This window comes from Eretmochelys imbricata, chromosome 9 (genome assembly GCF_965152235.1).
Source record: "Eretmochelys imbricata isolate rEreImb1 chromosome 9, rEreImb1.hap1, whole genome shotgun sequence".
In the NCBI taxonomy this organism is placed as follows: Eukaryota; Metazoa; Chordata; order Testudines; family Cheloniidae; genus Eretmochelys; species Eretmochelys imbricata.
The window spans coordinates 9708044-9733653 of NC_135580.1; the positions used below are offsets into that span (position 1 = coordinate 9708044).

Here is a 25610-nt window from a genome sequence, read left to right on the forward strand (position 1 = left end):
CTGAAATTATAATCTAAAGGTTTGGTCCCACAATTTAATTATTCCTGCAGATAAATTTACTTCTGAGCAGAGTTCCACTGACATCAGGGGGACTCTGCATAGGACTAACTATACTTAGGCTTGGAGGGATCAGATTTTTATCGGTAAATGTCAGTAAACATCAATTTCACCAAACACATAAAAACTGACAAAAAAAATTTTTTTCCGTCAATAATAATTGAAATTTATAGATAGGCAAAGTAAGAAAAATGCTGCTTGAGAACCTATTAGAATTTGATTTAAGGATATTTGCTGTTATTTACTGATATTTATTTATTTTGATGTCATGTTGACAATTTGTTTTAATGGTTATAAATTTCAACTTTTTGAAATCAACGTCTACGATCATTAAAAAGTGGTATGACTCACCCTATTGCATGACACCCCTCTATAATTTCTTGCAACTGTGAACATTTAAATTGATAAAACAGGAAAACATGCTTAAAAATAAACATTGATATTATCCATTAAAATAATTTTTAAAAAATCAAATTCTGCCTGGCCTAACTATACTCATGGATGTAACTGTTTGCAGGATCAAGTGCTAAATAGACAGCATGCACAAAGCCACAGAGGAACGAAGCAACATAAAAAGTTTCCTTCAAATTAACCATTAATTGCTAGTCTTGTTATTATTACTGATCACCCATTACTTAATTGCTCGACTGACCTACCTACCCACCCTTCAGTTTTTCTTAATTGTATTCCTGGTTACTGATGTTTTTTATCCATCGTATGTTCCATCCCATGTTTCCCTCCCTCCCCCCACAAAGCCTCCTATATAAACCTGTAGTTTTAGGGTGATATGGGTTACATGGTGTAAAGTAGGCTGGTAACCTTCTTTCTGTTTTAGGCTATTCATCCAGGGTATGGTTTCCTCTCAGAAAACACAGAGTTTGCCGAGCTGTGCAAACAAGAGGGAATCATCTTCGTAGGCCCTCCTTCATCTGCTATCAGAGATATGGGTATTAAGAGGTATCTGTTTCTGATTTTTTACTCATTTCAATGTGTAACTTACAGTTTAGTGAATTTGTCTTCATTATTAATGAAGATTTTTTACTTAGCTGTTTTGCTCCTTACATTTTTGTTGATTTTTCTATATAACCTATTGTACAATGCTTCAAACTTTTCATAGTTCTGGGATGAATATAAATATAGGAACAATCAAGATTCTTCAGTTAGTAAGATTTTAATAATTACATGCATAGGCTGGTCTAGGATCCTCTAGGATTAGTGCTTTGCATATTCCTACAGAAGGACCTAGGTTCAATACCCAGATCTTTACACTTTGGGTCAAAAAGGGTTGGAAGCACTGTGGGAGCTCTACTCATAGTCTCTCAATGGTGGTGGAAGGAAGCATCTTGTGATTCTGCAGTGACTTGTAGCTGTTCTTGAATGGTGTTGATGGGAAGAGAAGCCTATGCCACATTCTTGGGCCAAAGAAAAATTTGCCAGAGCATGAGATATAAATAGAATGATGGAAATTAAGGGCTGCTTAATCACTAACCCTTTGACAAATAAATCAACATTATTAATCAAGTATAAAACACATTATCTGAATTAATTTGGTACCTGCATAGAGGTTCATTTTACAATGTGTATTAATGTGCTGTGTGATTTAATTAGTGTTATGTGAATATTTTCTATTCCTGTTCCTCTTATGCTCCTAAGAATAAAAAAAAATTATGTGCATGCTGAACTACACCAAATTAGGGTCCCTATCCGAAAGACATTTATGCACCAGCATAACTTTATTTATCTGAGTAGTCCCACTGAGGTAAATGGAAGTAGTCACGTGCATAAAGTTAAGCATGCGTGCAGTGTTTACAGATCAGAGGCCTCTTGTAAGAAACAGCTATTATCATTGCCATTTTAAATATAAAAAAATATTTTTTTGAAGCACCTCCAAGGCTATAATGTCTGCTGCTGGGGTTCCTGTCATTGAAGGTTATCATGGTGAAGATCAGTCTGATGAATGTCTAAAGGAACATGCCCGGAGAATTGGGTATCCAGTAATGATTAAAGCAGTTCGTGGAGGTGGAGGAAAGGTAAGGAAAACTCATGCAAACTCGTGTTACCTGACTGAAGTTATGTTACTAATACACGTACCACCACTACTACAGCCTACCTTCTGTTTTGTGTAACTGAATTCTATAGAAGGAATCTTATCAGTAAGGTAACTGGAAGCAAGTTATTTTAATTTGAAGTTAATAAAATAATGTCCAGCATAGCAATGTGAATTCTTTCATTGTGCTTTCCTTTTATTCAGTCAATCGGGCCAAATTGCTTGTATAAACTGGTACAGCTCCATTGACTGAAATGGAGCTCCAGCAATATACACTAGCAAAACATTTGGCCGATTGTGTTGTACAGGTGAAGTTGTATGAGAGTCAGTCATTGTTTAATGACAGCCTCTGTTGTGATTATTTTTTTTAATGGTGGTTTTAAGTTTGTGAATGTTGCATAAATAGATTCTTAGAACTACCTGGATACCTTCAGTGTGTAGCTATTATTTATTACCTGATGACCTCCCTGATGAAACGCGAAAAGAACCTGCATAAAAGTTTCATGGTGGAGCTCCAGGTTTCTCTCAATGATTTCCATAACAAATGTACATATTTTGTTAAGAAAAATAGTGTTTTCTCTCTGTCAGCTATGAAATCTCAGCATGAGATCCAAAAGTCAAATTGAGTTCTGTACTTTACACCAGGGCAACAACATTATCTTTCAGTTATAGCTTTAGTGACACTTTTATTTTCTGTGGGATTTGCAAAGATTAACTGCTTGGAAGTTAGTAAATAATTCTATTGATTCATAAGAAGGAATAGAATTCTTTTATTGGTAAACACATATTTTAATTTTGTTTTTAATCATTCGCCAGATTTCCCACTGGTGGAGATTTTTTTTTAACTGTGATTTACTTGTTCTTTAGTAGATATTTAGACAACCTTATGTTGTATCTTAGGGTATGAGAATTGCTCAGTCAGAAAAGGAGTTCCTGGACCAACTAGAATCAGCCAGGAGAGAAGCAAAGAAGTCTTTCAATGATGATGCCGTGCTGATAGAAAAATTTGTAGACAATCCAAGGTGAGAGAAGTGGATTATATTTTTAATACTAAAAATATTTTTAAAAAACAGTACAACGTTTTTATGCAAAATGGGATAATTTGTGTCTTATACAGTATTGCACACTTTCTGCACTTGCATAAAAATAGGGCAGAATTATTAATTTTACAAAGTGTGAAGTGGATGACAGTGACTTTGAATGATAATTTATAACAAATCTGGCTGTCTTGGTGACATATTTGCAGCATCCTAATGGTGGTGGTGTGGAGAGAGACCTAGATATCATATACTGTATATGTTATGGCAATGACATGCCTAGTTGGTACATCAGCCTTTTGACATTACCATTCTTTTAGGTCTAAAGGAAACAATGTGTAGTAGTGCTTAAGGCACAGAAATAGGAGTCAGAAAGAGAACCATAATCTACCTCAGATGTCCTTTATGTACTCGGACAAGTCACTTAATCTCTCGCCTCAGTCTGTACAATGGGGATGATAATACTTCATTTCCATTTATGCTGTAAACTGAGCTCATTAACTTTCATAAAGCTCTTTTGACATATACAGATACAAGGTGTTATAGATTGCAAAGCAGTAGTATTCTTGGCATACACCTTGTTGAACACGTAGTAGATAGGTACATATAAATACTTTCAGCTGAAGGTACCAGGAGATTAGACTGACCAAAAACTAATACAGAAGTAGTGGACTCTAAATATTTTTTTCTCAAACTCATGAAGTTTCAATACAATGATCATAAAGTTCAAAATCTCATTTGAACTTGTGGCTTTAGGAGGTATAATATGTTTCACTGAATCAGTTAACAGAATCATGCTGATCTGCAACTGGATCCAAGAGGGCAGGCCCATATAGCTGTATGGAACCCTATTGAAGTCAATGGCGTGCTATGCAAGTGTCTGCCTCAGTGAAACGGATTGCAAAATTGAGGCCTTAGCGATCTTTAGTAAAATGCATTGAAACATTTGTTACTGTGAAACAGGCATGTTGAAGTCCAGGTGTTTGGTGACCAGCATGGCAATGCAGTCTATTTGTTTGAAAGAGATTGCAGTGTGCAGAGAAGACACCAGAAAATCATTGAAGAAGCTCCTGGGGTAAGTGCAGGGTTCCTAAATGGAGTTGATAAAGTAATACGATTTTGAATTTTTGTACACATCTGTCTGCTTTCTACATCAGTGTCCATTCTGCTACTTAAATAAATAAATCTCAGAACCTTTTTGCATTTTATTTTATTTGGTTTTTGAGCTCCAGAGACAAAACCAAAGGTTAGAACGTAGGATTTTACTCTAGTGAATTAAACCATTGTGCCATCTAGCTTGGTATCCTACTTTGGGAAGTGGCCGGTACTTGATGCTTCAGAAGAAGGGAAAAACTCCCACTTAACCTATAATTGTCCAACATTTTGCATGTTATATTTATTTCTGTCAATTTATCAAAGATTTTCTACCTTCAAGTTTTAGGACATAAGCTGATTGCTCCTTGGGTCAGGAAGCAAAGATTTTAAATATAATATGGTTCAGGATTTTACTGCAGTTTTTTAAAGATGGCATAGTATGCGCATACAGTAGGCATGATATCTGTGAGGCTCTCAGTAATGTGTAATCTCTTTTTATCATTACATTCACAGCCAGAAATTGAGCCTGAAGTGAGAAGAAAACTTGGAGAAGCTGCTGTCAAAGCAGCTAAAGCTGTGAACTACGTGGGAGCAGGTACGTCAGGTTTAACTTCCTCCTCGTGCTTGCCTCTTAAGTTAATAGAGCCTTGAGCCTCAAGTCAAATGACATTTTCTTGTTCTGGAGCATGATACACACTTGTAGCTTTTTTTTTTTTAACTTTCATGTAGTTGTCACATAGTAAATAAGTTCCAAGATAGCAAAACTTAGTATGAACCCCCTGTCCAGAGTGGTATAGGACTACAAAAGAGGAAAAGCTAAGAAGTCTGAAAGTGAATAAGTGAGCCAAATAGTTTAATATTTGAAGGTGAATATTATGAATGCACATCAGATTACGTGGGCAAAGTGTTTTATCATTCACCTTGCAAACAACAAAATGTCAGTGTTCAAACTTCTGGGCCTTCTCTAAAAATAATCCCATGGAAAACAGCTGTATTTTCTAGTATATTTACTAGATGAAAATCAGTTTAGAAAAATATTAACACCTCTGATTCTTTTTAAGATATTCTTTGGAAGGGAAGTCTTTTAAATTAGCATAGGACAGTTCGTCCTGAAGTACTTTATAAATATCATAAACACAACACTGAAATGCAGCTGCTTCTGGAGAGAAGAGGAGCAGTGCACCAGCACAGAATGTCTTGGGATAATAAAAGTGTGCTGAGATTTGATCCAGTGGTTTCAGGCAATTTAGATGTTTCAGACCTGATGCCCAGACATTAACACACCTCTCCAGTTTTGTCAAAACATTTTTGTCCAGCTGCAAATCACTAAATGTCTTTAAAAAGAAAAGGAGGACTTGTGGCACCTTAGAGACTAACCAATTTATTTGAGCATAAGCTTTCGTGAGCTACAGCTCACTTCATCGGATGCATACCGTGGAAACTGCAGCAGACATTATATACACACAGAGATCATGAAACAATACCTCCTCCCACCCCACTGTCCTGCTGGTAATAGCTAATCTAAAGTGATCATCAAGTTGGGCCATTTCCAGCACAAATCCTGGTTTTCTCACCCTCCACCCCCCCCCCCCCACACACACACAAACTCACTCTCCTGCTGGTAATAGCCCATCCAAAGTGACAACTCTCTTCACAATGTGTATGATAATCAAGGTGGGCCATTTCATACACATTATCATACTCATTGTGAAGAGAGTTGTCACTTTGCAGGAGAGTGAGTTTGTGTGTGGGGGGGCGGAGGGTGAGAAAACCTGGATTTGTGCTGGAAATGGCCCAACTTGATGATCACTTTAGATAAGCTATTACCAGCAGGAGAGTGGGGTGGGAGGAGGTATTGTTTCATGATCTCTGTGTGTATATAATGTCTGCTGCAGTTTCCACAGTATGCATCCGATGAAGTGAGCTGTAGCTCACGAAAGCTCATGCTCAAATAAATTGGTTAGTCTCTAAGGTGCCACAAGTACTCCTTTTCTTTTTGCGAATACAGACTAACACGGCTGTTACTCTGATAAATGTCTTTAGATGGCCACCCAGTAGAAAGCCTTCCTGTCTCAGTGAAATGTCTGCTTATTAAATACTTCAGGAACCGTGGAATTTATTATGGACTCTCAACATAATTTCTACTTTATGGAGATGAACACCAGGCTGCAAGTGGAGCACCCAGTTACTGAGATGATCACAGGGACTGACTTGGTGGAGTGGCAGCTTAGGGTAAGGGATAACTAATTTTAATTGTAAGGGTAGCAGGGATGGATGGTGTCTATCTAGTGGTCTAGTGCGGTAATGCTCGCCATTATTGTGTGCAGAATTCTGATCTCTCACTTCCATGGTTGGGAATGATTCCTGTTGCTCCACAGCACCCTCCCTCCCTCCCTCCCCATTTAATAAAGGAGCATTGTGGAAAGGCTTTCAGTAGAATCCCCACACAGTCCTCCTCACAGTAAAAAGTCCTCTCCACAGAGTTCAATAGTGGGAGGCAGAGTAGGGCGCAAATCTCTGTTCTCCTCTTAGGGGGAGTAAATACCTACAACTTGGATCGTCAGGCTTTTACTTCCCCCTTGTGGGTTGAAATTGTGTGTGCTTTTGAGACCAGTGTGGGGAGAGGGGTCTGATTGTGGTTGTCCTTGCTGGCTGGTTACTATGACCCTGCTACAGATTTCTCCATGGCATTTTACCCTTAAAATGTTTCCTGGATTTACCCTGAAACTAGTGTATTTTCCCTTACTTTTCTAGCTTTCTATCCTGATTTCTTTTGAGGGAATAACATGGTCCCTGTTGACCGATTAGTTTAAAAATCATGTGTAATTAGAAACGCCTCCTGTGAAACCTTTCCTTAAGGTTTCTTGTGTACAGAGTAGAGTATATGAACGAAGGGAACGATTGACTAGATTCTAGCAATGGTGGCAACTAGCAAATTTTTCCAGCCACTTAGAAGGATTTTCTTCTCCCTAATAAAATCTTGTTTTCCAGATGAGCAGGCTTTTATTGTTCAGTGCTTTATAGGCTCAGCTTTTTTTTAATTGAACCATTGCAGTAAGAGGAAGAAAAAGCATTTTTCATTGTGCTTCAGTTTTGTGGAATGTTGTAAGATCATCTTACAGTTATAGAACTTTGGAAATAATTGTCTTTCAAAATCCTTTAAATTGTGACTTTCTTCCTGGAGAGAGAGGAGGGAATAACTTCAACATTTATCAGAATTAAACATAAATCTATTCACCCATCACTTGTTTCTCATCAGTTGTGAGGTTATTTGTGTTCAGAAGAAGGGTCCTCCTTCTTCCCCAGTCCATCTTCTCCTTCTCTTTGATCCTGCTGTCAGATAACAATATAAAATTTGTGGCATTGCTCTCATTCCTGGACAATAGACTGATATCACAAACATAGGATTATGACGTTCTCTCTGGATCAACAAGCAGCTGAGTTGCAGGAATAAATTGTTATCCAAATACACACATTTGAAATAGGAAATACAGAAAATGGCTAGTGAACGACATTGTTTTGTGTATGAATGTTTTTTAAGTTGGTTGCAATGTAAAAGTCTCTTCTTACTTGATATTGCAGCCATTGTATTCCTTGGTTGGACAACTGATACATCAAAGTGTAAGATATATTGGCCATGGAAAAAACGTAGGCCTGAAACAAGGCAAAAATGATCCATGTATTGCAATCCTTTCTCAGCCATGTTTATTCAAGAGCCAGGACAGCCAAACCACTTAACTTGGTGTTTTTTGTAGCTCCGTGACCTATTGTCTTACGATGAAGTTGACAGTTGTTCTTATTGTATGGTTGTGAACAGTACCTTGCCTTTGTGCAGATTGTATATGTATAACTTTATATCTTATTTAGTTTCCATCTGTTATTCGCTACAATCAAAAGTTTGTGTGTCTGTACACACAAGATATCTGCATCCATGTGCTAGTGCTCTGATCCAACCTGTTCGGGTTGCTCCCAGGTGAATGGAAAATTACTGTACTACTTACAGGTTGCAGCAGGAGAGAAAATTCCCCTAATGCAGGAAGAAATTGAACTCAGTGGCCATGCATTTGAAGCCAGGATATATGCTGAAGATCCTAATAATAACTTCATGCCAGGGGCTGGACCTTTACTCCACTTGTCTACACCACCACCTGACAGTTTTACCAGGATAGAAACCGGGGTCAGACAAGGTAAAATTTGAAGACAGTATTAATTGAAAATGTCTGTTTAAAAGAACAGCTCATTACAAATGTGCTCTCAAGCAAGTTCCCTCTGGCTGCGTTTTTTTAATCTTGTGCTTAGCTTGAGACCAGAGGATATTGTCATAATTATAAAACAGTACAGAATTCCTCTCCCTGAGGATTCCACCATATCTCAATTGGATCCCTAAATATCTCATCATCATCTTCCCACTCCAGTTATTACCCTTACGGGATAGGCAGATTGGATTTCTTTCAAAGTTTGTCAATACTATACCTTAATTCAGCAAAGAAGGTTGATGTTGAATAGTGACACCTCTGTAACATTTCAAACTCAGGCTGCCCTTGGAATTGAGAGACTGGTCCATAAATCAAACTTGTCTCCTACATGGCCATTGCAGAGCACTGGCCACTGGGTCTGTCAGTGGATGTTGCTACTATAGTGATAGTATCACCATATAAAGCATAGCATCAGACATATCTATGTGAAGGTGTGTGTCAGTGTCCTTAGAAATCATTTCCTATATATTTATACTTTAGGTGATGAGGTTTCTGTGCATTATGATCCAATGATTGCGAAGTTAGTTGTTTGGGCTGAGGATCGCCAAGCAGCACTGAGAAAGTTGCGGTACAGCCTTCATCAGTACAATGTAAGTATCCTTTTGTTCTGTGTTTGTTCAGTGCCTAGCACAATGGGATCCTGGCTGTGACAGAAATACAATTAATAATATAAGGAACCCCAGTATGATTCCAAGTCTCTACATAAGCTGTTTACACTGCTCCTATTACTATAGTAGCAAAATGCTATTACAGAAGCAAAAATGGCTGTTTTTGAAAGGGTTTAACGTAGCTACAGCCAATTCTGTTTCAATGTATTTCTTTACTTAATTACTTTGTACACTGATAGCTATATTTTTCCTAATTTGCTACACCATTTATATCAGTGTAGTAAGCAAAGACAGGCCTGAGCTGTGAAGTTCTGTTTTGGATCTGAACTTTCCTTAGATTTGGTGGTGTCTTTGTTCTGATCGAATCTTGGTGGAATGAGGATAATCAATGGGACACAGTAATACCAGGGCACAAAATATATTGGAAGGACAGAACAGGTCATGCTGGTGGGGGTGTGGCACTATATGTGAAATAAAGCATAGAATCAAATGAAGTAAAAATCTTAAATGAACCAAACAATAATGGGGGATTTCAACTATCCCCATATTGACTGGGTACATGTCACCTCAGGACGGAGATACAGTTGATACAGTTTCTCGACACCTTAAATGACTGCTTCTTGGAACAGCTAGTCCTGGAACCCACAAGAAGAGAGGCAATTTTTGATTTAGTCCTAAGTGGAGCACAGGATCAGATACAAGAGGTGAATATAGCTGGACTGCTTGGTAATAGTGACCATAATATAATTAAATTTAACATCCCTGTGGTGGGGAAAACACCACAGAGGCCCAACACTCTAGCATTTAATTTCAGAGAGGGGAACTACACAAAAATGAGGAGGTTAGTTAAACAGAAAAGGTACAGCATCAAAAGTAAAATCCCTGGAAGCTGCATGGAAACTTTTTAGAGACACCATAATAGATGCTCAGCTTAAATGTACACCCCAAATTAAAAAACATAGTAGGAGAACCAAAAAAGAGCCACCATGACTAAACAACAAAGTAATAAAAGCAGTGAGAGACAAAAAGGTACCCTTTAAAAAGTAGAAGTTAAATCCTAGTGAGGAAAATAGAATGGAACATAAACTCTGGCAAATGACATGTAAAAATATACTTAGGAAGGTCAAAAAAGAATTTTGAAGACCAGCTAGCCAAAGACACAAAAAGTAATAGCAAAAAAATTTTTAAGTACATCAGAAGCAGGAAGCCTGCTAAACAACCAGTGGGGCCACTGGACAATCAAGATGCTAAAGGTCCACTCAAGGACAATAATGCCATTGCAGAGAAACTAAATGACCTCTTTGCATCGTTCTTCATGGCTGAGGATAAGAGGGAGATTCCCAAACCTGAGCCATTCTTTTTAGATGACAAATCTGAGGAACTGTCCCAGACTGAGGTGTCATTAGAGGAGGTTTTGGAACAAATTGATAAATTAAACAATAAGAAGTCACCAGGACCAGATGGTATTCACCCAAGAGTTCGGAAGGAACTGAAATGTAAAACTGCAGGACTACTAACTGTAGTCTGTAACCTATCATTTAAATCAGCTTCTGTACCAAATGATTGGAGGATAACTAATGTGATGGCAATTTTTAAAAAGGGCTACAAAGGTGACCCTGGCAATTACAGGCTGGTAAGCTTGATTTCGGTACCAGGCCAACTGGTTGAAACTATAGTAAAGAACAAAATTGTCAGACACAGAGATAAACATAATTTGTCGGGGAAGAGTCAACATGTTTTTTGTAAAGGGAAAGCATGTCTGAACAATATACTAGAATTCTCTGTGGGGGTCAACAAGCATGTAGACAAGGGGGATTCAGTGCATAGAGTATACTTAAATTTTCAGAAAGCCTTTTGCAAGGTCCCTCACCAAAAGCTCTTAAGCAAAATAAACAGTCATGGTATAAGGGGGAAGGTCCTCTCGTGGATTGGTAACTGGTTAAAAGATAGGAAACAAATGGTAGGAATAAATGGTTAGTTTTCAGAATGGAGAGAGGTAAATAATGGTGTCCGCCAGGGGTCTGTAATGGGACCAGTCGTATTTAACATATTCATAAATGATCTGGGAAAAGGGGTAAACAGTGAGGTGGCAAAATTTGCAGATGATACAAAACTACTCAAGATAGTTAAGTCCCAGGCAGACTGTGAAAAGCTACAGAAGGATCTCTCAAAACTGAGTGACTGGGCAACAAAATGGCAGATGAAATTCAATGTTGATAAATGCAAAGTGATGCATATTGGAAAATCTAATCCCAGCTATACATATAAAATGATGGGATCTAAATTAGCTGTTACCACTCAAGAAAGAGATCTTGGAGTCATTGTGGATAATTCTCTGAAAACATCCATTCAATGTGCAGTGGCAGTCAAAAAAGTGAACAGAATGTTGGGCATCATTAAGAAAGGCATAGATAATAAGACAGAAATATCATATTGCCTCTATATAAATTCATAGTACACCCACATCTTGAATACTGCATGCAGATGTGGTCGCCCCATCTCAAGAAAGATATATTGGAATCAGAAAAGGTTCAGAAAAGGGCAACAAAAATGATTAGGGGTGTGGAATGGCTGGTATAAGGAGAGATTAATAAGACTGGGACTTTTCAGCTTGGAAAAGAGACAACTAAGGGGGGATATGATTGAGGTCTCTAAAATCATGACTAGTGTGGAGAAAGCAAATAAGGAAGTGTTATTTCCTCCTCCTCATAACACAAGAATTAGGAGTCACCAAATGAAATTAATAGGCAGCAAGTTTAAAATAAACAAAAGGAAGTATTTTTTCACACAACGCACAGTCAACCTGTGGAGCCCCTTGCCAGAGGATGTTGTCAAGGCCAAGACTATAACAGGGTTCAAAGAAGAACTAGATAAATTCATGGAGGATAGATCCATCAATGGCTATTAGCCAGGATGGGCAGGGATGGTGTTCTTAGCCTCTGTTTGCCAGAAGCTGGGAATGAGCGACAGGGGATGGATCACTTGATGATTACCTGTTCTGTTCATTCCCTCTGGGGCCTCTGGCATTGGCAATTGTTGGAAGACAAGATACTGGGCTAGATGGACCTTTGGTCTGACCCAGTATGGCCGCTCTTATGATGTTCCAGTTTGGGTCCATTGAAGAAGTGAGCCCAAACTGTAGTGTTTTAAACTCCAGTCTGCACATTTTCAAAATTCAAAAAGTTTGGCTATTGTCATCTAGTTCAGGCCCTTGTCTAGTAGTAACTCCTTAAATTATAAAGGATTGTTCAGTATTTAAAATTTTACTATTGCTTATTTAACATAGCAAAACAAACCAGAGTGAAGAATGCAGATAACATTTCTAATGCAAAAGGTTTGCCTTGAAGTGAAGCCAGTTGCAGTGCGTAGTTTATTTACATTGACTGATATAAAAATGATAAGGGACACAATCAACTTAAAAATCATGCATCTGAAAATGTTTTGTCTGCTATTGTTAGAAGTAACACAGAAGATTATTATAACTGACAGAGATCAGAGAAATACATTTTTCTAAGTTTGTTTGGTTTTTTGTTTTGTTTTCTAAGTTCATCTAATCTATACATTTGACAGCACATTGTAACAAATCAGCTTCAGTAATTTCCCCTGACTAATCAGTTTCTTCTGTTGTTTGTGTGGGTCTTTTGCACAGCAACAGAAGAGAGAGAATCTAATAATTATTTTAAAAATGGTGGGAGTCGGGTGCAGGTGTAGCACCTGAAAGATTTTTAACTCTTTAATTGACTGCATTTCAAGTTGACTGTGTCTTGTTAAACACTTGAGGTAGGGTTTCCAAAAGCATTCAGCCCTGACCTCGGTCTGCTCCCATTAACATGAGAGGTTAAACTCCTGTTGACTTCAGTGAAGGAAGAATTAGGCCAAAAGTGAAAATCCTACCTTTGTTCTTCCAAGGTGATAGTTTCTTAAAGAATGGGATATATACCAGTTGGAATGTTTACTCTTTCTCTTGTCAGGGCTGTACTGCACTGATGTCACTTTTTAAGAAAAGGAGTACTTGTGGCACCTTAGAGACTAACCAATTTATTTGAGCATAAGCTTTCGTGAGCTACAGCTCACTTCATCGGATGCATCGGATGAAGTGAGCTGTAGCTCACGAAAGCTTATGCTCAAATAAATTGGTTAGTCTCTAAGGTGCCACAAGGACTCCTTTTCTTTTTGCGAATACAGACTAACACGGCTGTTACTCTGAAACGTTTTAAGAAGACATTTTCGGTATCAGTGGAGCAGACAGCTGTAGGTCCACTAGCAGCTCTTCATTTTCATTTGGGAATGGGGTGGGGGGAGGCTTTTTTTTGTTTTGTTTTTTTGCGCAGTGTTGTTGTAGCTCTGTTGGTCCGAGGATATGAGACACACAAGGTGAGTGAGGTAATATCTTTAAATGGACCAACTTCTGTTGGAGAAAGAGACAGGCTTTCAAGCTCTACAGACCTGAAGAAAAGCTTTATGGAGCTCGAAAGCTTGTCTCTTTCACCAACAGAAGTTGGTCCAACAAAAGATATTATCTCACCCACCTTGTCTTTCTTTTTCTTGACAGATTGTAGGACTAAGCACCAATATTGATTTCTTACTAAGCCTGTCAGGACACCCACAGTTTGAGGCTGGAAACGTGCACACCAATTTCATTTCTCAATACCATGATGAACTGTTTCCAGCCAAACAGGCCACCCCAAATGAAATTTTGTGTCAGGCTGCTCTGGGACTCATACTGAGAGAGAAAATGATAACCGATGCTTTTAGAGTTCAGTCTGGTGGTAAGATCATTTTTTCCCTTTCCTTTAGTTTATTTTTTCTTTGAGGGGATGAGACAGAAATCGGAGCGTTTGTCCATTTCATTAATTTTGCACTCGCTTTTTGCCGCACTGTTTCATGGTTTAATCTCCTGACATCTGGTTACTACCATCCACTGAAAGGGCAGGAGATAGCTTTCTTTAGGTGACAGAGGTTAAATATAACACTATTGTGATGCATGTGTTCTTCACTAGGTAAAAAGGGAATGTTCTAATGTATTTCAGATAGAAACACACAACTCTCCATTTGCATTTGTGTGTTGTTTCCACTTCGTTCCTGTCATCTTCAAAATTTCTGCAGATTTCTCTCCAGTGAGGAGGGCTAGCTCAGAGTCTTTTCAATGTCCAGCAATACTGTTTCTTCACCCAACCCTAGGATTTTCAGATTAAAACACTAACTGGATCCCAGACAGGATATGGAGAGGCAAAATGGTTTAGTGGATTGAGCATGGCACTAGAAGCTAAGAACTCCTGCACTGTATTCCTCGCTCTTCCATTGTGACCATGAGAATTTTTAAAGTCACTTACAGCTTATCTAACACCCACCGAAATCAATGGAAGGACTTCCATTGACTTAAGTGACTTCTGAAGTCTGTTTTCATCTCTCTAAGAAGAGAAGAATATTTACAGTTACACATTAGAGGATTAAAATGGCTGATAATGGCTAGACAGGTAGCAAATTGTGATTGCTGTTTGATGATTGACTAAGAATTGCACATGCACCTAGTGTGTGCTATGCCACCATTTTTTGTTAAATCACCACCTCCTACCCTCAAGTCTACTTCTGTCCCTCATCCATTTATTATGTCTTATCTTACAGATTGTAAGCTAATTGGACCAGGGACTGTCATTTACTATATATTTGTACAGTAACTGACAATGGAGCCCCAGCCTGCTTCAGGCCTTTTGGTGCAACATAAATATTTAATAACAATAACAACATCATCATCATAATTAATAATAAATGTTAATAAAGTGATTTGAAGATATAAAACACTATGTAAGTGCTAAGCGTTGTTATGTGCTTTATTTGTAATACAGTAAATGCAGCATCAACTGTTTGTGTACTTGGCCTTCTAGATAAATTCTCACCGTTTGCATCCAGCAGTGGCAGAAGAATAAATATATCCTACACCAGAAAACTGACTCTCCTAGATGGTGAAAACAGTAAGTGACTAGCTGTGGGTAACCTGCTTATTTCAACATGCACGCACACACAAAGTTGTAAAGATTTGGAAGAGGGAAGAGCAAACAGATGTAGGAAAAAAGTTTATTTAAGATTGATTGGGGAGGGGAAACCCATAAAGATCACATACTCCAGTCAGCATTTTTAAAGATAATGGTTAATTCCACACTCAGAGTCCTGGAGACACTGGCCAGATTTTTTTAAAAGTGTCCCTAAATTTAGGATTCTAAATCCATATTTAGACACCTCAGTAAAGGATCGAATTTTCATAGGACTTAAGCACCTGCAACTCCCACTGACTTCACTGGGTTATGGATGGTCAGCACCTTTGAAACGCTAGTCAGTTTATTCAGGTATCTAAATATGGATTTAGGAACCTGGGGTTAGGCACCCAGCTTTGAAAATTTTGCTCTAAATGTCGGGACAACCTTCTACAAGGTTTGCTGAGCTAGTCTAACAGTTTTGGTTGGCCTTCTCATTTGGAAATTTATATTTATGTTGAAAAAGATGCTCTGAACTCTGTTTTTAAGTTTAATTTTTCTCTAAGTCAAGTAAATCTTGTTTTTTTTTTAAATACTTTATTAAACAGATGTGGACGTAACTATAGATTACAATCATGACGGTTCATATAACATGCAGGTAAAGTTCTGTTTTCTCATACTCTTTAGTAACTGATCTCATCATAATGATGAGTAAAATTAATTTACTGTATGTCTCTTATTAGATATAGGCTGGCTGCATCACCTATTATTAATGTTGCCCAACACTTTTCATTATAAGATCCTTTTTTCAGTTGCTTTTAACTGTGCCAAACTTATATATTTGGTCTGAAATTTTCCATGTCGGGTGTCTGCCTCATGCTTATATTTTTTTTTTTTTAAGTTTCAGCCAAAATGATTGTGATTTCTGAGGATGAGGCTAAGGAAAAACACGTTGTCTGTCAGTCTTATCTTTGAATACTCTCACTCCCCCATGCTTTGTAGCAGGGACTTGATATGTGGCGGAGGGGAGGCCTGTGTCAGGAATGTACCTTTTGCCATCCTAACAAAAATCCAAACGAATTTGGCCAAATTATAAACCTTTGAAAAACCTTTGGATAGCACATGCTCAGTAGAGACTTCTTATGTTTTCGCAACTAAATTCCCTGAAGTTTCTGTCTAGGGCTGAGTAGCATTTTCCCTGCAATGGCAGGTCCAGGCAGCTGAATAGAAAGCAAGGAACCTGTCTGTCCTGTGCTTTCAGTGACCTCCTCTGCTGGGCCCAAGCAGTGTGCGGGAGGAAGCTGCCTCATTTGAATGCACAGGGAGCAAGAGCTGAACTGGTGGAGAGAAAATGGGAACAAGGAGCCTGGTGTTGTGGGGTCGGGGAAGACTGCGACTGGAGGCTGATGGATGGGAGAGGGAAACTGGGACTGGCTGAGGAAGGAGACTGAGACTAGGAGCAAGGAAGGGAAATGGGGAGTGCGTACTGGGAGCCTGTAGGTGTATGCTTAAATCAGAGGGGGGCCGAGAGGGAGATTGGGACTGGCTGAGCAAGGAAACTTTGACTGAGAACCAGTGGGGTGGGAGGGAGGAAGATAGAGGGAAGCGGAGACAGTTTTGACAGGAAGCTGGGACGTGGTGGGAGAGAAGCCATGAGAATAAATAAAGGTTTAGAAAACGTGCCTCAGTAAAAGGCTCAAGAAGCTCACTCTATTTAGTTTATCAAAGAGAAGATTAAGGAGGATTTGATCACAGTCACAGGGCTCTTCAGTCGATCACACAAATATATAACGAGATCCAATGGCTGGAACTTGAAGCTAGGCAAATTCAGATGAGAAATAAGACTCAAATTTTTAACAGTGAGGATAATTAACCATTGGAACAAGTTACCAAAGGTTGTGATGCATTCTCCATCACTGGAAATTTTAAAATCAAGATTGGATGTTTTTCTAAAAAATATGCTCTAGTTCAAATAGCAATTAATTCAGGGAGATCAGACGAGATAACCACTATGGTCCTTTCTGGCTTTATGATCTTTGAAACTGGGACTGGCTGGGAAAAGAGATTGGGACAAGGATCTGGGGAGTGGACGCTGAGATTGGATGAGGAGAGTGGCAGAGAGATTGGGCCTGGGAATCAAATCAGTGGGGGGTGGAGAACATGAGTGGGTGAGACTGGAAGGGTGCAGGAGAGAGACAGATTTGATGAGGGGCAGAGGGGAACTAGGAATGGCTGGACAAAAATGGTTGGAGGAGAGGAGAGTAGGACAGGGAGCCCAGAGAAGGACGTTCAGCGAAGGAGACTGGGACTGCGATGAGAAACATGATAACTGGAGACTGGGACAGGGTTGGCAAGGAGAATAGGACAAGGAGCTGGGTTAAGGAAGTGGGACAAGGAAAGATTAGAGAAAATGGGGCAGAAGAGTCAGTGCCCACTAGAGCAAAATCATCTCTAGAGTCTGGAATGTAATCCAAGATTCCTGAGTCTCACCATTCCTGTGCTGTTAAAGAACATTATTAAGGTTGCAAAGCATTCAAAAGTTAGGAAATGCCATTATTAAGGTTGCTTGTGCAAACTTAATTTGGCCCTTTTGCATATGCTGTATGACATAGTCTTCAAGTTCATAATCATAGTGGGGTAGCCACTCGGTCAACCTTATTTTAGGGTGCACAGAAGGGTTATTTAGTGGATTCTGTATCTCAAGACCACACATTTTAAGAATTCACGTGATAATACTCTCTCATTGTTGAGTATTTTGAAATGCCAACATTTTACCCCTCCCTCACCACCACCCCTCATAATTAAGAAGAGTTCACATTGTTACTGCTCTCTTTAGGGCACACCACCTATACTCTACCGAGGGCTCGAGATGTGACCTAGTCAATTTAGGCACCCCCACCCTTTCCCTTCCAAGGGCTCAGGGTGTAAGGTACTTATCCTTACCCATGGGGCTCAGGAAGAAACCTGGTCAATTTAAGTACCTGCCCCTGCCCACAGGGCTCAGGGCTCTACGGGTCTGTGGACGCTTTTCCCAGTGAAAGAGCCTTGCACAGTTGTGCTCTAAATACCTATTTATTAGCAACACACACAGATTACGTATATCAAGCAAATCGCAAATGGTCACCATTCCCAATATACAGGCAAATTTCACCCGATAGCCAGTCAGGATCCATTCATCTGGGGGTTCCCAGTTCCAGGTCATGCAGAGGTCAGAGTTCCAGCAGCTTGATGTTGAACTGCTGTCCAGAAATGGTTCCCAAAGAGCATTGTTCTTTATATACATTATATAGGTAAAAGTCGGTACCTTCTTCAAATTTACTAATCCTACCACATTATCCCACACTCCTAAATAACAAAATATTTAACCAATTACATACTGGCACCTACGTGTCCTCCTTGCTGCCCAAGTTTTTTACATTTGTATCTTTCATGCCCAAATTGTAACTTAGTTGTGACCTTCTCTGTTTATGCAGACAGCATAAAAACACTGGTTAGAGCTTGTTTTACCGTTTATTGAGTCTCTTTCTGTATCCTTCCTAATTTCCAGTGCTGGGTATGTCTACTTTGAAACCTTGATGGTTATAACTCTCGTTAGGGACATTCCTGAGGTGGGAGTGCTTTATTAGCAGCAGAACATTGTTTTTTTGTTGTTTTTTTTTTCAATTTTAGTGGTGAACTCCCTGAGTTTTACCCAAGGCTGGTTTAATATGGAGGGGTATGGGGGGACGGGGAGTGTTGTTCAGGTCTCAGGTCTACGACATGATTTGGGGCATACAAATCAAGGCAGTAAATTGAGGCAAAATTTAAGCCATTCTTACACGGTTTTATCACAAGCGAACACTGAAACAAGCGTGTGTTCTCTTTTTCACTCTTTAGACATGATAGATTCTCAAGGCTCGTGGAACATCTTACAGACTGTTTCTGTTCTCTAGCATCATCTTTAATACAAATGGAGGCAGCTAAGCCATGTTCCTTGAATAATTAATAACCTAATATTAGAACAGCAAATTGCTGAGTCCAGGTTAAGGATTTAAAGAAAGTGAAACCTATGGAATGAGAACAGTAGATACTCATTTTTATGTCCATTTCCAATACCTCTGCACATCTAGGTCTTGAACAAGTGTGATCTCTTGGCTCAAGAAGTTAATTTTAATGCAATTAACATAAGAACAAGACTGAGAGAAACTATTGTTAACCAATAAATATTTTCATGTATACAATTTTTCATCTTTAGCATACTGGAAAAGTACAGGATTAGCATCTCTGAAAAGTGAAATCCTCTATGTACAGAACAGGGATAGCATGCTAGAAGTACTGTAAGATTCCCTATGCTGTCTCAACCCTGTTGTGGAACGATCACTTAGGAAGAGGAGGGGCACCAGACTGAACAGGCTGTGGAGACTGAACCAATCTCTAACCTTTTTGCTGCGATTCCCAGCAGTGGCGCTAGTTATTTCCTATAGGAATGGAGGTTTATTTAATCTGGACACCTGTCCATTTGGAATTGGGCTGAGACCATCATCTTACTCACGTGGAATATCAAACAGCCATCATATGGTAACTACTTTGGGTTACTATCAACCTTGGCTGGATTGTCATTAATGACCAAAGACTTCTAGGCATAAATTATCCAATTTTAGAGTCTGATTCTACAGTGCTTCCGTAAATTTGTTTGGAAGTTTTGTCTGTGAAACTTTCCCTAATCCAGAAGTTCTCCTCAGAACCTCCATTATCAGTATTCCTCCTTCAAGTGCAACCTTCGTTTTTGTCTTCTTGCTTATCTAACTTTGGCAGAGCCACCCATCAGCATGGGCAGGAGAAGGGGGAACGACAACGACAAATGGTACTTACTGTGGAGAGTAACTTGTATGCCTTCCCAAGGGTAGTTCATTCAGTATACAAATCATTCTTCCTAAACTAGGATTTCTTTCTAGCAATTTCTTGTGAAACTTTTTTTCCCAAGAAATTAACCATGTATATGTTAAGCAAGCCTTTGTCCCTTTATGTCACCTGGGAGATAATAGGGTCATGGGCGCTTAGGTTCTCTAGAGTTACTGAAGAAATTAATCTGTGCTTACTGTGAGGAAAACCCTTAAAAATCAAAACAAAACACAGGGAAAAAACTACATGGTAGAATATAACTGAATATTATCCACATCACACTGGTGTGACTAAGGACATTTAAATATGTATGTTAACACCTGAATGCAAATGTTTACTATCATGTCCATTTATAACAATGATTTTTGTCCTGGAAATACTATTCTAAAGAGAGAATGCAGTGTTATATTCAATCAGCAGCAACAGGGTTTAGATATTTGCTAATACTGTAACGTTTAATTTCTATGACTATAAATGCTCCTTTTTATGACTACAGAATAGCATTTAGGCTTACTGTGTCATACAATACAGACAGAACGGCCTTATCCTGCCTGTATAATCAGTTTGGCCATTCTTTCTTCTTAGCCCTGAGTACTGAAGCACTGGGCATTTTCCACTGCTGAAACCCAATGGAGATAGCTTCCCCCATTTTCCACAATGCACTGATACAAACCCAGTTATGCAGCATAGTAGGTATAGCCGCACAAACTGAGAATGGGAGAAAAACTCCTTTGCGGACACAAATTGAACTATGTTGCTTGTAACCCATTAAGGTAATTGTGCCACTGATTGGTTACAAAATTACAGTTAGGCTCTGTGCCTATAACATCTTTTAACAGGAACAACTGTTTTTCAGATAAAAGATAAAGCTTTCCATGTTTCTGGAGACATTTCTAATGAGGGAGATTCGACTTACCTGAGATGTACAGTAAACGGGAGTGTTTGTAAATCTAAGCTGGTCATTTTGGACAACACTATTTGCCTCTTCTCACTGGTAAAGTTTCTTTTTCATCATCTGAGATTTAAAGTCCCAGCTGAGGGGGGTAAGCAGGAGTCTGAAATGGAGTGTTGTGGACTTAGACAGGTGATCTTAAATTTAGGGGGTGAGATGTGTCACTATTTCAAATTTTTATAGCAACCCACAGTCTTCAGATCCTTGCTAGATTTATAACTATAATTAATTATCATTAATTTATAATTTTAATATACTTAATTTTTAAAATAAATAATGAAAAATAAAAGTAATCAAGATGGAGCTGGAGGAGGAGAACTCCAATTTAGCCTTGAAAAATAAATTCAGATTAACATGACAATTTACCTTGGCATTCTCTGCATTGCATTAGCAGTAGTACTTATGAAGAAGAAATGTCCCAGCTTCCATGGTAAAGCTGGTCCGTTTTTTCCAGTAAAAGTCATTAAAGGAAATTAAAATTACTTTGTGATAAATGTCATGTGAAATCCACATGAATAAACAAACTACTTAATTACTTAGTAACAAATTTATTAACTTCTATCACTATAAACATAAATCAAGGTTTGTACCAATTGTAATGTGTTATGACATTAACTCAATCTTGATTTATTTACTTTTCTGTAGAAAGGCAGTGCACAAATTGGGCTTCCAATACCTAAATACTTATCTGGAGCGAGTGCAACAGGAACTCAAGGAGGTGCTGTAGCACCTATGACTGGGACAATTGAAAAGGTGATTGTTACAAATGTGGGATGGGGAGGGAAAAGGAAACCTTTTTGAACGTCTCCTACATAGCCAGATTCTAATAGGTTCTGCGGTAGGGGAAGCATGTCAGTCCTGAGGCTGCCCTGACTCCTTCCAGTTGGGGAAAATTCCTCGGTTTGTTCACCTGTACAGATGTTTTCTAGACTTCCTGGTCTTGTTTCTACCGAACACAGGAAGAACGCTTTTAAAATTCTAAGTATTTGGCTAAACTTGCCATTTTTAATTAAATTTCTTCCTTTTAATATGGCTTTTTAGCTACATGTCCCTACAGCTGAAACCTTAGAGGCTCTCTGATCTATTCCCTCATGGCAGATAAGCCTACTGAAAAGGATCAGTCCAGAAGATGCCTTTATTATTCAGCTCTCCTCTAGCTTTTCTCTGAAGGAAACTTTCACCTCTTTTGCTAGCCAGATATCCAGGTAGAAATCCTGTCCAAGTGATTTTGATTGTATGGACATACATGATTTTTCAATCCTTGCTTGCTTTGAATTTGTAGATATTTGTGAAAGCAGGGGACAAGGTACAAGCTGGAGACCCACTAATGATTATGATAGCTATGAAAATGGAGGTGAGTGACATTAAAAGGGTTTAATTACTGAAAAGAAAAACGAACAAACTCCAGTGGTCCTGAAATGAATCCAGGGTTGGTTTATTGGAATATTGTACAATTCAGTCTTGTTTCGTCATCAACACCACTTGAAATATTGAAAAACTAATATATTATGTGACTGGATTTCAGAGAATTATGTTTACTATTATTATCAAAGAATATTTTTAGCTGTAATTTTTGTAAATTTTGTTAGCTCTTTAAATGCCTCAGAAATCAATCATCCATTATTTTCAATACAAAACCGTCTTTCATAATCTGGATGTTTTACTTTTTCTCTCACCGTGATTTAAACACATGATATTATTACCTACAGTTGCTTTATGCTGAAATTCAGCAAGCAGTGATTCTCTCTCTAAATATATACTGAGCGTTTTCTTGTGTGTAATCCTGTTGATTATTGTTTACATAAAGCTTTACAGAGAGTAGACTAAAGATTCTTTGTAAGAGTCAACATGAAATGTAGCAGTATGTGGGATGTTCTATCATGTTTTGTTACATTTCTTGGCATTGGCTAAAATTGCCGGCACTATCCCAGTTTCTGTAGTTTGAGCTGGTTGGGTTTGGATTTATTTTTACAGTGCAGTGTATAGGAGCTGAACTAAATAATGTAACAGATTTAAGCTAGTGTTTAAAATAATTTATAAATTTTGATAACATTGTGTAAAATCCTGCATACTGAGAAAATTAATTCATATTTAAAATTATTAAAACTTATTTTGGTGATTGTGTATCTCTAGGTGGTTGTAACATTGGTATCTGTGTTACATATGTGGCTCTCTGTGTCTTTCATTGACAATTTACCACATTTTTGTGGTCCTATTTAAAATAAAAAGGTAAATTACAAAAATAGAAAGAGGATTCAGAGTAGCAGCCATGTTAGTCTGTATTTGCAAAAAGAAAAGGAGTACTTGTGGCACCTTAGAGACTAACAAATTTATTTGAGCATAAGCTTTTGTGAGCTACAGCTCACTTCATCGGATGCATTCAATGGAAAAAACTGAATGCCTCCAGTGAAGCGAGCTGTAGCTCACGAAAGCTTATGCTCAAATAAATTTGTTAGTCTCTAAGGTGCCACAAGTACTCCTTTTCTTTTTTAAAAATAAAAAGTTAATTTAAAGGAATCCTTGCTAAGATATAAAAAATTATTTGTTGTTTGGATTATTAGACTAATCCTATTTAGAAACTATCAGTGCAACAAAAGATACAATGGAAAATTAACATGATATAATAATATGAACCAAATTTGGACTTGGTGTGTAAGCAGTTGGTAATCACATCTTAAGATAACCTAAGATCTCTTAAATAAAAACATTTCCTATCCACCAAACGAAAATATATTAAATACATCAGCAGAGTCCTTTCAAAGGAACTGACCTGTTAAATGGTTAACATTGTTGGACTAAAATTGAGTTCTTTTAACAGATATCTAATTTATTTTTAGAAAGGAACAATGAAGCAAAACAAGATGGAAATAGCTGTGCTTCAAAATGTAACCCCAAATAGTGTTTTGTTTTCTTCTCCAGTTAAATATTGAAGAGGAAAGACCAAAGTAACTTGAAAATGAGGTTCTTTCAAGAACAAAAATAACATTTTAAAAGAATGAAATGTATCAAAAGAAGTGGCAAATGTTGATTTGATCTAATCTCACCTCTGCTCAGTATTTATATGGTTGATTGTACTAAGATGGAGTTGTTGTTAAAACAAGAAAGAAATTTTTAAAATATTCTAATGATTTATCTATGCACTTGTTTTTATGCAGCATACCATAAGGGCTCCAAAGGCAGGAATAATAAAGAAGGTTAATTACCAGGAAGGCTCTCAGGCCAGCAGACATGCTCCACTAGTTGAGTTTGTGGATGAAGACATGGAATCAAAATGAACGCCAAGGAAGGTGCTATTTTTTGCTTTCTTGGTTTTCTCCAAGAAGAAGGTGTCTTTATATTTTGTTCAGCATTCCATGGACATAGTTACATTGCAGATTATATCCACTTCCCCTAAAAACGGAGCATTACTGAATTGTAATAAAAGTTAAACAGCTAAGGGTCTGAACCTGCAATCCTTAATTGCTCAATAGGAATTTTACACTACATTTGCCCGATTAATGACTGCAGGATCTGACCTTAAATTGGTATTTACAGGTGTTTTTGTAGTGATTGGAGACCAGCTTCCAAAGTATTGCTTCTTGCCTACTTTGTCGTTATGAGCTGCCATATTTTTCCCCTTAAACTTTCCTACATTTCAGACTCCTTGTAAGGCAATTTGAAAGCTGACAGTGATAGGCAAGTTTAAATGGGTGCATAATAATAATATCATCCTTACTAAGGCAAAACTCCCATAAATGGCCTGAGTTTTGCATGCAGGATTGGTCCCATCACATATACTCTTAGCTAGGACACTTTATCTCTTGGTGCCTCTTGTTTATCCATTTGTAAACGGGAATAAGCGTGCTAAGTTATGTCACTCGGGTGGGGTGTGTGAGGGAGACTGAATTTCCATAATTATTGTAAAATACTTTGAAAATCTCTGATGAAAGGTGTTGTAGAAGGGAAAAGAAATATTATTTCTATATTAATCAAAACTGAATCTGTTTTCAGGATGGATTATTTTATCTTGAAAGCTCAGATTGTAATACAGAAAGACTGTACATGTATTTAATATTAAAATGTTTGTGCCATAATAAAATATGTATTTTAAAATTCAGATTACTTTTCCCATATCTCTTCATGTTTGTCTGCAAACCTTATATGTTGTTCGTTTGCCAGAATGTGTTGTTCCCAAGATCATTATAAAGATATGAAATGTCAGACTGATGACAATACTGATTGCTACTTTCATGTGTACATTTTTTTCATGAAGAAAAATGTGTGGTTCTTTTATACACAAATGCCGTATAAGTGAGGGAATACTACATACTGGCTATTTATTTTTAACTTGTTGATGCTGAACCCCAAATGCTTAGGGAAAGGGAAAGGACACTTTATTAATAAAAATGCCCATTTTAATTATTAAAACCTTTCAAATTCCTTTCACGATTTATACAATGTGAAGTGCTTTTTGTCATATGAACTTTCAGGATACTGTGTAAGTGCCCATTGTGGTTATCTGGCATGATTTGAACTGTGGACAGGACAATATAGTTGTTATAGAACCGTGTTAGAGAATCACCATACACGTGATGGCTCTAATCCTGCAGAGATTTCTCAGGGGTCCAGGTGCTGGCCGTCTGGTTCCCTGTTTAAAACTGGACTATGGGAGCAGGAACTGTAACTGGGGGCCAAGGGTTGGAGTCAAAGTCAGGAGCCAGGGACC

General features: G+C 38.1%; 1 protein-coding gene across 3 annotated transcripts in view; it reads left to right on the forward strand.

The window, feature by feature from the left end:
* MCCC1 (methylcrotonyl-CoA carboxylase subunit 1) overlaps window positions 1-25001 on the forward strand; it is a 35486-nt gene extending 10485 nt beyond the window's left edge. For all 3 annotated transcript variants that reach the window (XM_077826381.1, XM_077826382.1, XM_077826383.1), the window contains 15 exons: window positions 893-1014; window positions 1940-2087; window positions 3005-3126; window positions 4105-4216; window positions 4750-4831; window positions 6341-6468; window positions 8240-8423; window positions 8973-9082; window positions 13653-13869; window positions 14986-15072; window positions 15681-15730; window positions 20810-20947; window positions 21551-21658; window positions 22188-22259; window positions 24061-25001. In XM_077826381.1, coding sequence (XP_077682507.1) covers window positions 893-1014; window positions 1940-2087; window positions 3005-3126; window positions 4105-4216; window positions 4750-4831; window positions 6341-6468; window positions 8240-8423; window positions 8973-9082; window positions 13653-13869; window positions 14986-15072; window positions 15681-15730; window positions 20810-20947; window positions 21551-21658; window positions 22188-22259; window positions 24061-24180 — 1800 coding nt within the window. In that variant the 3' untranslated portion in view covers window positions 24181-25001. The remainder of the gene's footprint in view (window positions 1-892; window positions 1015-1939; window positions 2088-3004; window positions 3127-4104; window positions 4217-4749; window positions 4832-6340; window positions 6469-8239; window positions 8424-8972; window positions 9083-13652; window positions 13870-14985; window positions 15073-15680; window positions 15731-20809; window positions 20948-21550; window positions 21659-22187; window positions 22260-24060) is intronic.
* Window positions 25002-25610: the final 609 nt, after the last annotated feature.